Here is a 16,345-nt window from a genome sequence, read left to right as displayed (position 1 = left end):
AAGATTTATTGAGTGACGACCATGTGCCAGGCAATGTACCAGGCACTGGAGCTAGTTTCCTCCCTCTCTTCCCCCCATCCTCCTTTCCTTCCTGCTTATTCTTCACTCACTCACTCATTCATCCATGCATTTATTCACTCATTCATTCAGTAACTACTGAACTATGGAGGCAGCACAGCTTTATGGGGGACAGTGATATTTGGAGCCAGACTATCAGGATATGAACCCTGACTCAGTCACTTACTGGCCGTGTGAACTTGGCAAGTCACGTAAGCTTGGTTTCCCATCTGTGAAGTGGTGATAATAATAGCACCTTCCTTGTAGGGCTGTGATGAGAATCGAATGATGCAGGCGAAGTGTCTGGAATAGCACCTGACATAGTAAACACTTCATAAACATCGGCTATCATCATTGTCGTTATGCGCCTGGCCCTGGGCCAGGCCCGGAGGAAATTGCTGTCAAACACGCCCTCCAGGGGACCCTGCATGTCGCCGCTGTCTGCCACTCTCTGCTCTGGTCTTCCTCCTCCAGCCCCTCAGCCAGGCCTCTGGGCCCAGGACTCTGCCTGGACTCAGGGGAGAAGCTCAGGGGACCAAGAAGGGACGCGGGTGGCTCAGGGGGAGCAGGGATGTAAAGAGATGGAGCGTGTGTCTGGGCCCCTGGGTTCAGGCCTGCTGTGCAACCCGGGTGACCCCTCCCACCGCTGAGAGGAGGACAGTGGCGTGGCTGGGCTCCATCGGCCCTGCCTGCTGAGGCTTGGCGTCTAGAGCCCATGGCTGGGTGAGAGACGGGGACCGGGGGACCTGGCATTGGAGGACCCCCCTCTCATTTCTGCGGAGGCTAGAGCAGGCCCTCTGCGGTGGAATGGGCCACAGGGACGGGTGGGCCGTGCGTGAGCTTGCCACGGCAGGGGCTGTGGCTGTCCCAGAGCCAGACTACAGCCACCGAGAGTAATGGGTCCTGCTCTGGACTCACCATCTGTGTGACTCTGGGTACGGAATTATTTCCCCATGCCTCAGTTTCCCCACCTATAGACAGCACTCACATGCCCACCCTACCAGCATCAGTAAGTGGCAGCTGTCCAGCCGGTGTAGCTCAGTGGTTGAGCATCGACCTATGAGCCAGGAGGTCATGGTTGGATTCCTGGTCAGAGCGCATGCCCGGGTTGCGGGCTCGATCCCCAGTGGGCGGCAGGAGAGGGGAACATGCAGGAGGCAGCCGCTCAATAATTCTCTCCCATCATTGACGTTTCCATTTCTCTCTTTCCCTCTCCCTTTCTCTCTGAAACCAATAAAAATATATTAAAAGAAAGTGGCAGCTGCCATTGCAGTTATGGGTCCTCACACCCCTCCCTCCACCTTGCCCAGGGCTCCGGGGGTGGGTGGGTGGGTGTTCCAGGTCTCAGGCCCCCATGGGGCTGGCCCAGGCCCCCGCTGGAGTGGGCGCCCTCCTCCCGGGAAGGGAGGCTTGCTTTGGAGTGCTCCTGCCAGCCCCTCCCTCCAGACTTGGCAATGCAAAGACAGCGCTGGCCAAAAATATTTGTGTGGGTGGCGGAAAGTTAACTTTTCCGCCTCTCTCTTCTTTCCTGGAAACCGTGGCCACCATCAAATACAGCAAAACAGAAGCAGGGGTAGAGCGTGAGGCCCCGTGGGGCGTGAGAAGGAGCCCGGCCCCCGTGCCCACTTCTTCTGCCCCCAGCCATCTGGCCCTCTGTGGGGTGGGCGGCGGAGTGGGGGCTCCAAGTGCTTAGAATCATGGCATCCTGCAATGCCAGGGCTAGGCAGACACCTCCCCCACCCCCAACATCCTTTGTCTCAACCCCACCATTGTGCGTTGGAGCAAAATGACTCCAAAATGCAGAAAGCACCTGCCCAAGGTTCACATAGCCAGTTAGGGCTCTTCAGAATTCTTCTGGCCTTTTATGAGATTCTAAGATTCTCTGAAATGCTAATGCCAGAAATCTGGCAGCAGCTGATGCGTGAGAGAGAATTTGGAGAGGAACGAGGCCTTGGAGCGCTCTCTGCTGTGTCTCTGTACCCACCATCGCGGCCTAGTGTCAGAACTGGGGTCAAGTCTTGGCCCTGTCACTCTGTGACTTAGGCCAGAAGTCTGAGCCTCAGTTTCCTCACCTCTGCAAGGGGGTAATAGTAACCGTCCTCCCCCTCAGGGGCGCTGTGAGGGTTTGATTGCCCTAAGTGAAGAGCCCAGCAACCAATGGGTGTTCAAACTTCTCTAGACAGAGGCTGGCTTCTGTCAGCGAGGCAGCTGTGACAGGTGCCCGTTACCTTCCTGATCCCGATACCTGTTTGCCTTCCCCGGTTTGGCATTGATTTCTCCAGGGCCTGCTAATGGGCTTACCCTCCCTCTTGCCTACCAGACTCTCCCTGGCACAGCTCCAACCAGAAGCGGAGGCCCTGACCCAGCCTGCCAGGGTGGGGGTGGGGTGCCTAGGCACCGAAGCCTGGCCTCCAGGTCAAGTACCACAGCAGCTGAGGTCAGTCCAGGCCCTGAGGTCACCAATGTCCACAGACTTTCACAATTCTCAGGACTCTCACTGCCCCCGGGACAGCCAGGGTGTGTGTAGGGTTCTCCTCTCCCTGTTTGCAAAGGGTGAGATTCAGGTGTTCACACCTGCAAAGCTCACACAGCTAAGAAGCAGTGGAATCAAGAGCTGTTAACAGCCGAAACCGGTCTGGCTCAGTGGATAGAGCGTCAGTCTGCGGACTGAAGGATCCCAGGTTCTATTCCAGTCAGGGGCATGTGCATTGGTTGCAGGCACATCCCTGGTGGGGGGTGTGCAGGAGGCAGCTGGTCGATGATTCTCTCTCATTGATGTTTCTAGCTCTCTATCTCTCTCCCTTCCTCTCTGTGAGAAATCAATAAAATATTAAAGAAAAAAGAAAAGAGTGTTTACCGGGATCTGCCAATTCTAAGTTTTTCTCCCCTGGCCCTGTGTCAGGTCTGCCTGCCCATCTTGGGGCATCTTGTCCACCTCCCCACTGTGCCTCCATGAATGATTTGCGAGCCTTTGTCTCCAGCCTGAAACATCTCCCCCAGAAATCCCAAATCGAATCCATCTCCCTGTTCCCCTGAACACCTGCTCCTCGGCTCCTTCCCATTTATTCCTGAGCTCTATTGATGAAAATCACAAAACCACACTGTCACCGGAGTTGCATCCTAGACTCCTCCCCCTTCCTCCACACCCACTCTCCATCTGCTTCCCAGCCCAGCCAATTCTTCCAAGTTTCTCTCCCATCCATTCCCCCCTCGCATCCCAATAGGAAGGCTCCAGTCCTGACTCCTGTGTAATCATCATAGTTAACATTTCTAAATCATCATGCTGTTATTATTACTCCCTATTATCATCCACAGCTCCCACCACCACAGGATTTTAAGGCTCCATGAGCCAGACTACCATATCTTTTTTATCTCCACTGCATTCCCCAGGTCTCTTATAGAGTCTGAAAGGTGATAAGGACTGAAGAAATGTTTTGTGGGATGAAGAAATAGCCAACATGTATTAAGTTGCACCTCAGAAACTGTGCTAAGTCCTCTGCTTGCATTTTATCACTTGATCTTTTTTAAATACATTTTTATTGATTTCAGAGAGTAAGGGAGAGGGAGAAAGAAACATTAATGATGAGAGAGAACCATTGATCGGCTGCCTCCTGCACGACCCCTACTGCGGATAGAACTCAAAACCCGGGCATGTGCCCTGATTGGGAATCGAACCATGACCTGGTTCCTAGGTCAATGCTCAACCACTGAACCACACCGGCTGGGCTCACTTAATCATTAATGCAACACTATGTTGGAGATGTTATAGTTCCCATTTTACAGATGGGGAAGCTGAGGCTCACAGAGGTCAAGTGACTTGCTGCCCATCATGTGAGCAAGCGGCAGAGCTGGGATTCCAGCTGAAAGCCTGTCATGTAAGCACATCACTGTACCGTCTCCCTTGGTGCTCAGCCTTCTCCGGGGTCCCTGTCCCCAGCCTTGTGCCCTCTGACCCACCGTTTCTGTGATTCCTGTGGCAAGATGCGAGGGAATTCTGCCCAGAAAAGTATTGTCAAATAACTAGGTATTTATTTAATGTGTATTGGGAAAAAATGACTTAGCCCAACATACTTGTGGTTTTCCTGCAATCATTGCCTAAGCCCAAAGTATTAGAAGTTATATAAAGTTGATTTGCAGAAAAACATTAAGCAAATAAAGTGTCAGATGGCATAAGGATATGGCAGCCAGCGGGGATGTGGAGTGCCCGGACCTTGGCACTTGCCGGTGGACATGTGTGGGACCTGGACCCCCCGCCAGTTCTCAGGGCGGCCTGAGGGGGCCAGGCCTCACGGACTCCGCTGGAACCGTCCGAGAGCCGTCTCACGGGCTGTTTCCTCTCTCCCCGCACAGACAGACCATCTTGACGTGGGGGCCTCGCTGACCAGAGAAGGTTAAGGACAGCGTGGGGGCCACCACCCACCAGCCCGGGAAGGCCGGCGTCGGACCCGCCCAGCGCTGTGAGTGGCCGGAGGAAGTTAAAGCTGCAGAGGCCCCAGGAGGCCGGCGAGGAGCTCACACAGGTGGCCTGCATCCCTGCAGAGGCGGCATCATGCTGGGCCCCCACCTGCCACCCCCGCCCCTCGGACCCAGCGAGGGCCGGCCTTCCCCCTGTGCCTTCCGCATCCCGGACGGGAGCTACCGGTGTCTGGCCTTGGAGGCCGAGGAGAGCGGCGGCGAGGAGAGCCTGCAGGGCGAGGCCGGGCCCCCGGACGTGGAGGAGGACAGGGTGGCCAGCAGGCATGGGGACAGCTCCATCTACAGAGCCTCCCCAGGGGCACCAGAGCTGCCCAAGGCCCTGGGCACCCAGCCACCCAGCTTCTCCAGGGAGGCACGGCGGGAGCCCCGGCATGACACCAGGGCCGGCCAGGACTGGGACGTGGTGAAGGCCCGGCAAGTGACGACAGCCAGCCCCAGCCCCAGCCCTGGCCCCGGCCCTGGCCCTGGGACCAGGGTTCCCCAGAAACCAGGTAAGCACATGGCCCATCTCCCCCGGACTTAACACAGGGGCCTTTGGCCATATTTCCCCATGATGCACAGCAGCCCCTCACAGGCCCAGGGGCGTGCCCAGATGGACGGGGAGGCTGTGAGCGGCGTGCACCTCCAGCTGTCCCACATCGAGGGCCGTCTCTCTGCTAACCAGGGAGGGCTGTGGAAAGGCGGTGAGAGACAACTGTGCCAGGGCGCTTTGTTGGAAACAAATCCATCTCTCACTTCTGTCTGCCCTTCAGTCGTTGGTGCTCACAAATGACTGGAGAGGGGGAACAGCTGATGGGAGGCGGGACTGGCTGGTTGAAGGTATTGAGTGCCAGCTACTGGAGGGTGCGAGGGACCCAGCCCTGGGCAAAACAGGTGTGGTTGCTGCCCCTCACAGAGCTTATGAGGTAGAGATTGAAGACTGATCTAATCTGACCTGCTAATCTTAGCAGGGGCGGGGGGGTGGGGGTGGGGGTGAGGGTGGGAAACTGAGGCCCAGAGTGAGGAAGCTAAGGACCAGGTCATTCAGCCTGTCGGTGACCCAGCTGGACGCACACTCCTCACCCAGGCCTCGGCTGTCCATCTGGTAGCCATGACAAATGCAGGACCCACATCACCTGGGCTGCGGCGAGGACCCGACCATAAGGGGTAGGGGAGAGCTCCGTGCCAGCTGCCTGCACAGAAGGAAGGGAGGGAGGGAGGAAGGAAGGGCGATAATAGTCCTCAGAGCGGGGCGGGTCAGGAAAATCGACACTGAATCACCTCCACCGGCAGCCCATGGAAACGCTGAAGTGGGTCCAGATGGGGAGGACGGGAACTGGGCCGTGCTCGCTCAGGCCCAGGAGGGCTTGTGCGTCAGAAAACCGAAGGAACACTTCATTTCTCTGCGGGCGTTGCTGACGCCCCGGTTGGCATCTCACCAGCCATCCTGCCCACTCTTTTTTTCTGAAATAATTCTTTCCGGGCTCTGATCACCCACCCCCGAGACCACCCCCCCGCCACCTCCCACACTTGGGTCACACAGGGAGCTGGGCAAACACAAGGAGGGGCAGGAAGGAGGAGGGCACAGCAGCCTTGAACTTGCAGGTGGGCCCTCACACCAGAGTCAGCCCACATTCCCTTCCCCTGGAGCCTGAAAGCCAGGGCCTTGCTTCCTTCCCTCTCACAGACCAGGGATGGGAGCCAGGAGACTCGGATGCTGGTCTGGGACCCAGGCCAACTAGCCAAGCCCCAGCAAACCCCTGCCCCTGGGTGAGCCTCAGTTTCCTCATCTGTGAAAGTACGTAAAGCTACGAGCCCTACCTACCTCATAGAGCTGCTGTGAGCTGCAATGATCTTAGCTGGGGCAAGGTTTTGGAAATGTGAGAGCAATCTAGAAAAGCTTGTGAGGATGTTCGTAATTAAAATGCTCATCATCGGCTCAACAATACAACAGCTATTATTTGTTAAGCCGTTATGAGCCAGGCCCTCTGCGCTAAGAGCTTTACACATGTCATTTCATTTTTTCTCATGAGGACCCCAGGAGAGACATACTGTTATTATCTCCCATACACACATGAGAGGACTGAGGATCAGAGAACATACGTGATTTGTCCTAGACTCATGGCTAGCAAGCAGCTAAGCCATGATCCAATCACAGCTTTTTTTTTTTTTTTTTAAATAAGGGTCTTTGGCTGTGGCCACCACTGTATTCTGATTTATAAGAAGTGTGGTCTGCTGACACCTGGGGTGGAAGAGACCGTAGAAGGAGAAGGGAGAGGAAGGGACTACATATAACGAATCCTGCTGGCTTCTCAGATGGAGCTAGATCTGTCGTGTCTCCTTCTCACTGATCTCACTACAGCCTCTCAGGGCAGGAATGTTCCCATTGTACAGGTGAGGCGACTGAGGCTCAGAGACTGAGGCCCTTTGCCCAAGGTCACCAAGTCCGTGTTGGAGCTGAGACTAAGGTCGTGCTCTTGCCTCACAGTCTAGTTCATTCCCCTCTCAAACATCCAGCCAGATGGTCCTCCAGTTCTGCCCTGAACATTTCTGGGGACAGAGGAGACAGAGTGGCCTCGGGAGGATGGAATGGCAGGGAAGACTCCTCAGAGGTGGAGGCGGGAAGGGAGCTGGCTCTTGCAGGAGAATAGGAACCGCATGCTCTGGGGCCAGAGCCACACTGGCCTTCTGCTCCCTGGGGAAAGGGAGTGGTCAGAGTCCCTTCTCTCACCCAGAGATCCGGAGGGAAGAGGCCGACGGAGCTGCCAGGTTTTTAGTGGATTAGGGCTTCCTTTTAAAGCTTCCTCCCATTCCCCTAGAGGATTATAAGCATCTTCAGACAATTACACCGTCCTCCCACCATTATAACTGCCTCTCTTGACAGCTTTAAGTATGGGTCATGACATCTTCTGCCTTGGGTACCCACCACTTGGATGGGTGGGTACAGTGCCATTGCTCTAAGGCACATGTGTCAAACACAAGGCCCGCGGGCCAAATCCGTCCCGCCAGGCCTTGCAATGTGGCCCGCACCTCGCTGTCATCACTGCACTCCGCTGCGTTTCCATCACAATGACAGTTTATGACTGTTCAGTAAACCATTCGGCCCGCGATTTAGGCTGGATTTTAGATTTTGGCCCCTTCTCTGAGTTCGACACCCCTACAGTCTAAGGCCTGAGTACCAGCTGAGCAGGGCAGAATGGGGTCCTTGGCTGGAGAGTCAGACAGGGAGCACAGACAGATGAGGTGGGCAGCAGTTCAAGCCCCCAGCTGCTGCCAACGTGGGAGAATATATGAGGAAGGAAGGCTCATTATTAGGCCTCAGCCCGAACTTCTTAGTCCACAGCTCACCAACAGAGCCCCCTGAGGCAGAGAGGATGTCCTCTCTGCAAAGTCTCAGCCCGTCATAACTGGAAGGACTCACTGAGATTGCTGTGGAGATAATATGGGGAGACTCGGAAGCCCAGAGATGGCAATCAACTTGCTCAAAGTCACCCAGTAAGTCGGTGGCAAAGCTGGAGCTAGAACCCAGGGCTTCTGCCTCCCAGCTCAGCTGCCAGGCTCTGAGCTAAATGCTTTGTATGGGTTACTTCTGTCATCCTCTAACTAAACCTAAAAAATTCATACTTCTCTTATCTGTTTCATAGATGAGGAAACCAAGGGGAAAAAAAAAAAAAAAGAGTGGAAGGGTTACTTCATTTTACCCTCCAAATAGCCCTGAGGAGTTCATACATTTCTTATCTCTGTTTCATAGATAAGGAAACTAAGGCAAAGTCTCAGGCCTGAGGCTGGAGGAGCTAGGAGTTGAACCCCCGGGAGGTGTGGCCCATGCTTTCCACTACCCTCTGCATCGCCTTGTCTCCATGGAGCTGAGGCAGCAGGCTGTGTTCTTCCACCCACTGGGCTGGGGAAAGGCTGATCAGGCTCTGGGGGACGGGAGGGGACTCTGCGAAGCCATCTTCTTCCCCCGGGGAGGCACTAGGACTCACACTGACCTCACGTATGGCTTTGGGAAAGTGACTCTCCCTCCTCTCCAGGCCACGTGGTATTGGGGGTTTGGGGTACCTTCTGGGGTGAATCTGGGTTGTCAGATGAGCCCCGCCCCCTGGCCATGTCTATCTAGAGGAGGCAGAGGAACCCGTGCCCACGATAAGAGCTGACATTGGTCACTGGCCAAGGACATGGCCCTGCTCCTCAGTCCTGTGGGGGAGAGGGCAGTCAGAGAGGCAGGGTGCCACCCACTTCTCCTCCTGCTCCCCAACTCTACAGGCACCGTCATAGGAGGGTGATGGTGTAGGAACAGGGCTCACAGATTCCTGTATGCTTCACATGTACACTAACACCCCCTCACACCCTCACAAACATGCATGTAAATACACATAGTGTATATATACCATGTGGTATGCAAACATGTGTATACTCACATCTGCACACGTGCATGCCCTCAGGCACCCACACACCCATGCATGGGTATACATCCATCAATATCCTCCCACAAACCCCCCTGACCCATACATGCCTTTCACATGTATATGATTTGCATACTTAGCTACAGTCCCACCTGAAACATGTAAGCACACAGATTCCCTCCTCCCTTAGATACAGGTTAAATCATGATCTTTCCTCCATTTTCTCTTGCTCACACACCTACACTCTGCAATCTCTCTTACATATGCACACGTTTTCCTTCATAGGCATTTCCACTCTTGCACGCCCACTGCCACACACCCATGTACAGAACGAACCACTTTCTGTCCTCCTTCCTTTCCCCATCTCTTTCTCTTTCATACCCACCCACACAGTAATCCTAGCCTTTCTCTCTCCTCTCACCCACACAGTTTGTTTCCTGGTTTCCCACAGGCTGGGCTGTAGCCACTTTCTTAGCACACGCACTCCCAGGGCAGGCAATGTACCCTGCCTCGTGCCAATCTCCAGGGCCCCTCTGTGCCTCCCACCCCCACTCGGGGCAGCCCCAGCACAGGGGCGTCCACAGTGCCAGGGGGATTCTCTGTGACCCAGGAGACAGAGTGGCCAGGGAGGGTTTGTCCTCTGTCACCGGACCTGCGCTCCGAGCCCGCCCACTGGGGCTGGGGAATGTCCCCAAACCGGGCCACCTGCAGCTCCGGGTTTGGGTGCACACCAGCACATTTCTGACTTCCTTCGGCAGAAATCTAAACACAGAAAGAACCTGACATAAAAGACAAATGAAAGTGGAACCACCCTGACTGCAGGACTGGGGTACATGGAACCCAGGGAAACTTGGGTGAAAACCTAGGCCAGCATCTTCCCAAGTGTGGTTTTGTTTCAAAATGGTTGGGAGAGGGAAGGGTGCTTGTTCTCAGTCCTGTTTCCAAGCCCCGGAAGTCCCCCCTTCACTGGGAAGGGGCGCCAGAATGTGGGAATCTTGGCTTTTAGCAGCATCCCATGTGATTTCCATGCACACTGATTGCTGCCTGCCACGGGGCTCTGCTGGGCTCAGTCCCAGTGGGGTTTAACTCAATGAAAAGATGGGGAACTGAAGCCCAAGAGGCACAGGGCTTTACTGCCCTTGTTCTTGCTGGCTGACTGGTTAAGCCAGGGGATAGCTCCAGGCTGCAGGGAGGAGGGGAAAGGGTTGGGGGGGGGGGGCGGTTGACAGCCCCCCTCAGTTCTCATCTGCCTAAGTTCTGCTCTAATTCTTGGGGCTGAGGGGGAGGAAGGGGGGGGGGTGGAGAGGACCCTGACCTGGTCTGAAAGCGGGGAAGCGGGAGGTGGCACTGGTTATGGGGAAAGAATCACAAAGACAGATTTAAGTGGAGGTGGGGGAATGGGAGAAAAGGTGGAGATAAGATGGATGGGAAGTCTTGATGAAACTAGTGGAACAGAAAGCAGAAGGGGGTGACATGTGAAAATGAGAAGGAAACAGAGAGGCAGACAAGCAAACAGCAGAGAGGGAGGCAAAGGGGGAGGAAAGATGGAGAGACTGGAGACGCGCCTGGGACTGGGGGGCCTGGGACTGGAGGCCGGACCCCGTGGGGGTGGGGTAGGGGAACGACACACCTCGGAGGCTGGGTGGGGCGGGGCGGGGCGGGGCGGGCGAGAGGCGGCGCTAGGGCCCGGGGGAGCGGCCCGCAGGAGCACGGCTCCTCGCCGTCCAGCCCTCCGGCTCCGGTCCGAGCCGCCCGCTAGTCGGTGGAGGCGGCTGCAGCGGCGGCGGTGGTGGCCGGCGGGGAAGGGGCGCCCAGGTAGGAGGGGTGAGGGTCTCGGGGCGCCCAGGCGGGAGGGGTGAGAGTCTCCGGCGGGGCGCCCTGACGGACGCGGCCAGGTGCGCAGAGCGGAGGCGCCCGTGAGCCCGGGGAGCGGAGGCTGCAGGTGAGTGAGAGGAGCCGGCGGGGCAGGGAAGCCCGCGCCCAGCGCACCGCGCCCTCCTCACCTGCGTGGCTCCAGTGGCTGCTACCCTCTGGGCCTCAGTTTCCCCATCTGTCCGGTGCGGTGGAGGGCGGGCAGGGGAGATCTCCGGGCTCTGGAGCAGCTCAGGAGCGGAGGAGGCTACTCCCGGGGCGTCGTGGGCGCCCCAGTCCTGCAGCCTCACCTCGCACTCCGGTCCGGACCCGGGCGGGCAGCCCGGTCCCCCGGTGGGCAGCGCCAGAAGGGTGCTCCCCAGCCCCCCTGGGGAAGGTGGCCAGCCGGGCGCGGGCAGACGCAGGCTGGGTTGACCAACGGGGCACGGGCGCCTGCGGGCAGCGGAACGGCGTGTGCTCAGCGCGGCCCCCTCCCCGCGGGCAGAGCAGCTGGCCGGTCCGGGCTGTGCGCACCGAGGCCGGTGGCACCGGAGCAGAGGCCTGAGCTGTCTGATGAGGGGACCAAGGCCCGAGCCCCACCTGGGGAATCCGAGGCCCATCTGAACTCCTAAGGGAGCGGGGGAGCTGTCCTGGGGCTCCATGTCTAATGCTCACAGCATCACTGCTCTTGCTCCGTCTGCCAGGTGAACACGGAGGCCCTAGCAGGGGCCCCCTCAGGGCCCTGACAAGACACCCCCACCCGCCGTGCCCCCGGTCTGGGATGTCCACAAGAGACAGGAGTGAGCAAGGAAGCAGCACACGCCCCAGTCCCCACCCTTTCCCGAGTGACAGGTGGCAGTGGAAGGAATCAACTTGCTGTGTGATCCTGGGGCAAGACCCTGCCCTCTCTGGCTCCCAGGGAGAGGGTGGGAAGGGGGCCGCCAAGGGGACAACTGCGGTGTTTGTGGGGGCTGTAAGTGGGGGTCAGGGTGTGCCCCACCCCTGCCGTGTTGCAAGGTGTAGGTTGAGAGAGGATGCTGATCAGAGGGACTAGAGTTCACTGGCATAAGGGACTGGAATCTTTGCTGGTGCCAGCCTGCCTGTCACCAGCCTGAGGCCTGGCCCCATTCTGTGCTGGGGCAGAGCCTTACTATGTACCTCAGGCAGTGGATGGGCCCCTTACGGGAGGGAAAATGGCCTGCTGCTTGGAGGCGGGTCTCCATATGAGATATTGGGTTGGTTCCTCCTCTGGTCCTCAGTTTCCCCAGTGAGGGGAATAGACTAGGACCACTTTGTCTGATACTCCGAGAACTTCCCAAAAGCAAGATGTTTGCTGCTGTGCCACCTGGTTCCCACTTTGCAGGCCCCTGCCCTCTGATCCCTACCCCACCACTCCCAAACTATCGATAGTACCCAAATTAAATGGTTGGAATCAGCATTTACATGGTTAAAATAAGTCTTTAACTCTTTCCCTCCCTTGTTAGCTGTTGCCCTTCCCCTGCAGTGAACAGAAAGAAAAAGACCCTGCCCTAGCTGATTTGACTCAGTGGATAGATCTTCAGCCTGAGGACAGAAGAGTCCTGGGTCCAATTTCAGTCAAGGGCACATGCCCAGGTTGTGGGCTCGATCCTCAGTAAGGGATGTGCAGGAGGCAGCGGATCAATGATTCTCTCTCATCATTGATGTTTCTCTCTCTCTCCCTCTCCCTTCCTCCCTGAAAATCAACAACAACAAAATTTTTTTTTTAAAGAAAAAGACCCTGTGACATCAGGTGCCTGGTTCTCAACTGATCCCTAGCTCCTTCAGTCATCATTTTACCTAATCTCCCCATTTTAGAGTTGCGGAGACTGAGGCTGGAGAGGGGAGGAGATTTGTCCAGGGCGATTCTGTGAGTAGAGGGCAGCAGAGCTGCCTTTCCTTGGAACAGAGCTGCTTTTTTTTTTTTTTTTTTTTTTAATCTTTTTTTAATTTTAAAAAATGTTTTTATTGACTTTAGAGAGAAAGGAAAGGAGAGGGGGAGAGAGAGAAACATCGATGGGAGAGAGAAACATCTATCGGTTGCCTCCTGCATGCACCCTGATGGGGGGAGGAACCACAGCCTGGGCATGTGCCCTGACCACGAATCAGACCTGTGACCTTTTGGTGCACAGGACAATGCTCCAACCAACTGAGCCACCCGGCCAGGGCCCAGCTGCTGCTTGATAAGTGGGAGGGGGCTCATATGGCAGAGGAGCCTTCTCTCCATCTCCTCTTCACCCCACCCCACCCCTCGGACCAGCTCCGTGGTGGGCATGCACCCCCAGGCCCTGCATCCATTCCCCTTGAGCCCGCGTCACAGCTCTGGGAGGCAGGCTGAGCAGGGGTCAGCACGCTCCCTCCGCCTGCCAGACTGTCACCCACAAGGCCCAGCTCACCTCCAGCCCAGGGGCCTGGCCCGGAGGCACCTTTTCCTTCAGAGCAGCTCCCAGGCTTCCAGACATGAGCTCATCGGAGCTGCTGATGCCAGGAAGGGAGGGACTGAGGGGGAAGCAGATTGGGGCACTGCGGGCCCCTGGGGAAGTGGAGGGATGCTGCTGTGGAGGACTTGCAGGCCCTGCCCCCCCCCCCCCCAATGTAGTATGGCAGCAGGGAGTCAACAGGGATGGGGATGGGGACAGCCTTCAATGCAGCAGCCTAGGTGCTAGCCACTTGCTTGCTGTTTGACTTTGGGTGAATCCCTTCTTCTCTACGGAACTCAGTGTCCTTGGCTGGGGGTGGGGGTGGGGTGTGGGGTGGTGGTTAGGTGGGTAGGCAGGCATGGAGTTGCAGTCAGGCCCCTGCCCTCAAGAAGCTACATGTTAATTGGGGAGATGGTTAAGAAAAAGGGAAGCCAGGAAAAAGCAGCAAGGTGGTTTCAGACAGATACAAGTGGCATCATGCAGAGTAAGCCATGCCGCTGAGATGGAGAGGGGCTGCTTCGTGTTGGTGGTTAGGGAAGGGCTCTCTCTGGAGGGGCGTCGGAGCAGAGGCCTGGGTGTTATCCGAAGGTGTGGTCGTGGCTGGCTCGTGGAGGAGGCAGGACCGGAACCTGGGTCTAGAGCACCTGTGTCAAACACAAGGCCCGCGGGCCAAATCCGTCCCGCCAGGCCTTGCAATGTGGCCCGCACCGCGCTGTCATCACTGCACTCTGCTGCGTTTCCATCACAATGACAGTTTATGACTGTTCAGTAAACCATTCAGCCTGCGATTTAGGCTGGATTTTAGATTTTGGCCCCTTCTCTGATTGAGTTCGACACCCCTAGTCTAGAGGAACGGGAGGGATTTGGTTGGGAGGAAAGTGTTTCTGAGGGTGGTGAAAGGTCTGAGCTGGGAACTGCAGGTAGGAGGGGGCGGGGCATTTGCTGAGGCTGTGAAAAGCCTTCACTCCCCTGGGCTTCGGGCTGCAGGCAGACCCCCCCACCCAAAGGAGCCGGGGCCACGAGCTGGTCCCACGGGTGGCTGGGCCCTGTTGAGTTGGCCCAGTGTGTGTGTGAGCGCAGAGTCCTCTGTGAACTGTCCCGGAGGAGGAGGAGTCCGAGTGGGGACAGCCTCCCAGCCCTGTAATTCCAGAGGCTTACAAAAGCCCTCTCTCTCCAGAATGAAATCTTTACCAACTGGCCCCAGCCTGAAATTCCACCATCCTCGCTTCATCTTTTCCACTCGGTGAGGCAGCGTTGCTGAGCAGTGTGTGACCCCACGCTACCCTGCCCTGCAGCCCCGGGCTGCTACTGAGGGGCCAGATTCCATCCGCTCCTGTTCCACCGGCTTCCCCTTCCCCTTCCCCGAGAGGCTCCCTCCTGACCCCGAGGCGGGAGCCCAGGCTCCCCTCCCGATGAGTGAGGAGATGCGGGGAGACCGGGCCTGTTATGTAACCTCCCAGCCTCCTGTTCTCTCATCTAGGAGATGCAAACAATAATCGATCTTATCTTGCACTGTTGCTCTGAAAATTAAATAAGTGAATAAATGCTAAAAAAAAAAAAAAAAAGCCCCACCCTATTACTTATTAAATAGTAGTATTATCATGTCTCGATCTCTGTTAAAATAGGAAGCCCTCGAGGAGATGGACACTCGCTCAAGACTCCTATCTCGGTTTAAATTACTTCTTGGCGCTGGGCCGGGAACAGGTTTTGCGGCTGGGAGGACGGGCAGGGCCCGTGGAGAGGGCCTGGCCCGCACTTCAGGAATGGCTGCCCGAGCCTCGCCGTCTTCGCTCACTGGCTCACGCTCTCGGACAAGTGGCTGTGCTTCCTCTGAGCCGCGGGCCTCTGCTCGGAGCCGCTGTGAAAGGGGCTAAGAAGGAGATGTGGGGGCCGTGGGGTCAGCAGGAGGGGCCGTCAAAGGGAGGCTGATGAGCCCCACAGGCAGGAGAGTGGGACTCACATTCACCCTCCGGAGGAGCGTCTCTTAGGGATGACGCGTGTTCGGAAGACAAGAGCCGGCGCTCTGGAACAATAGTTCACAGTTAGGGTAATGGACTCTGTGCCAGGGGTCTTCCAATTTCTTTACATGTCAACAACACGTGAGGTAAAGTCCTGGGGTTCTGAGCTCGGCCCTGGAGCCAGCCTCTCTCCCCCCTTCCCTCCTCCCTCAGGAGTGGGTCAGGGAGGATCAGGTGTGCCTGGCAGTGCTGTGGGCCTGGGAGGCCCTGCCAGGGCCTCATGAGTGGGCGTCAGTGCTGTGGGCCTGGGAGGCCCTGCCAGGGCCTCATGAGTGGGCTCCAGCCTCATGGTGGAGCCTCCTATCACTGGCGAGCCTCCCGTCACTGTACCCATGGGGGAAACTGAGGTCAGAGAGTCCAGGGACAGGCCCAAGGTCATAAGCAGGAGGTACCTTTATTCTCTGGGTCTCCTGTCCTGCCCCCGGCTGCTTTAGCACTTATGGGCACTATGGGGCGAGGGACTTGGGGACCCGGCCACCCATCCCCAAGGGGGGCCTGGCCTTAGTGAAGATTCCTGCTACGGTCCCGTTGGGAGGGCACATGGGTTGGGGGATGGGAAGGGTGCTGATGAAAAAATAGACTGTCACGCGCACGGAGAGCCAGCATGCTGCCACCCAGCCTGTGCCAGCTGGCTCCCCCGTGCCCAGCTGCCAGGTCCCACTCAGGGTTCCCGCTGGGGCCCCACCCACCCCACCCCACCCTGGCTCTGGGCCTGAGGCTAAATGCTCCCAGCCTTCCTCTCCTCTGCCTCCCCCACTCCTGCCCAGCCTCCAGGCAGATGGTGCCCTCACCCAGCCTGGGTGGGCCCGAACCTCAGCTGTTGGCGTTAAGCTGTGCCCGGGGGGGGTCTGGCATCACCACACACTGGCTGTATGGCCTTGAACGAGGCCCTTTCCCTCGCTGAGCCTCAAGCGAGGACAGAGGAATGCCACCAGTGAAAGCTCTCTAAGCGTTCAGAAGGTTTCTCCGGTCCCGCCTCTCACACAGACCCACCAGCAGGGCCTGAGCCGCAGTCAGAGAGGCCACGTGACCTGGGCCGCTCAGTGCAGGGTGGCAGGGCAGAGCGAGGGCTGTGTGCCCGGATAATCTTGCAAATCCAGGTCCCGTACAACCTCTCCTG

The 16,345-nt window shown here is 57.3% G+C and overlaps 1 protein-coding gene across 3 annotated transcripts in view; it reads left to right on the top strand.

Annotated features, from left to right (window-relative positions):
* Nucleotides 1-4,419: 4,419 nt before the first annotated feature.
* SYNPO (synaptopodin) overlaps nucleotides 4,420-16,345 on the top strand; it is a 35,871-nt gene continuing 23,945 nt past the window's right edge. The window contains exon 1 of one of the 3 annotated variants that reach the window (XM_036424645.2): nucleotides 4,420-5,024. In XM_036424645.2, the coding sequence (XP_036280538.1) occupies nucleotides 4,607-5,024 (418 nt within the window). In that variant the 5' untranslated portion in view covers nucleotides 4,420-4,606. The other 2 variants (XM_045576836.1, XR_006740727.1) reach the window with 2 other exon arrangements.

This window comes from Pipistrellus kuhlii, unplaced genomic scaffold (genome assembly GCF_014108245.1).
Source record: "Pipistrellus kuhlii isolate mPipKuh1 unplaced genomic scaffold, mPipKuh1.p scaffold_m20_p_8, whole genome shotgun sequence".
NCBI classification, from domain to species: domain Eukaryota; kingdom Metazoa; phylum Chordata; class Mammalia; order Chiroptera; family Vespertilionidae; genus Pipistrellus; species Pipistrellus kuhlii.
Note: the sequence above shows the minus strand (reverse complement) of the source record. Positions and strands in the feature narration are given on the sequence as shown.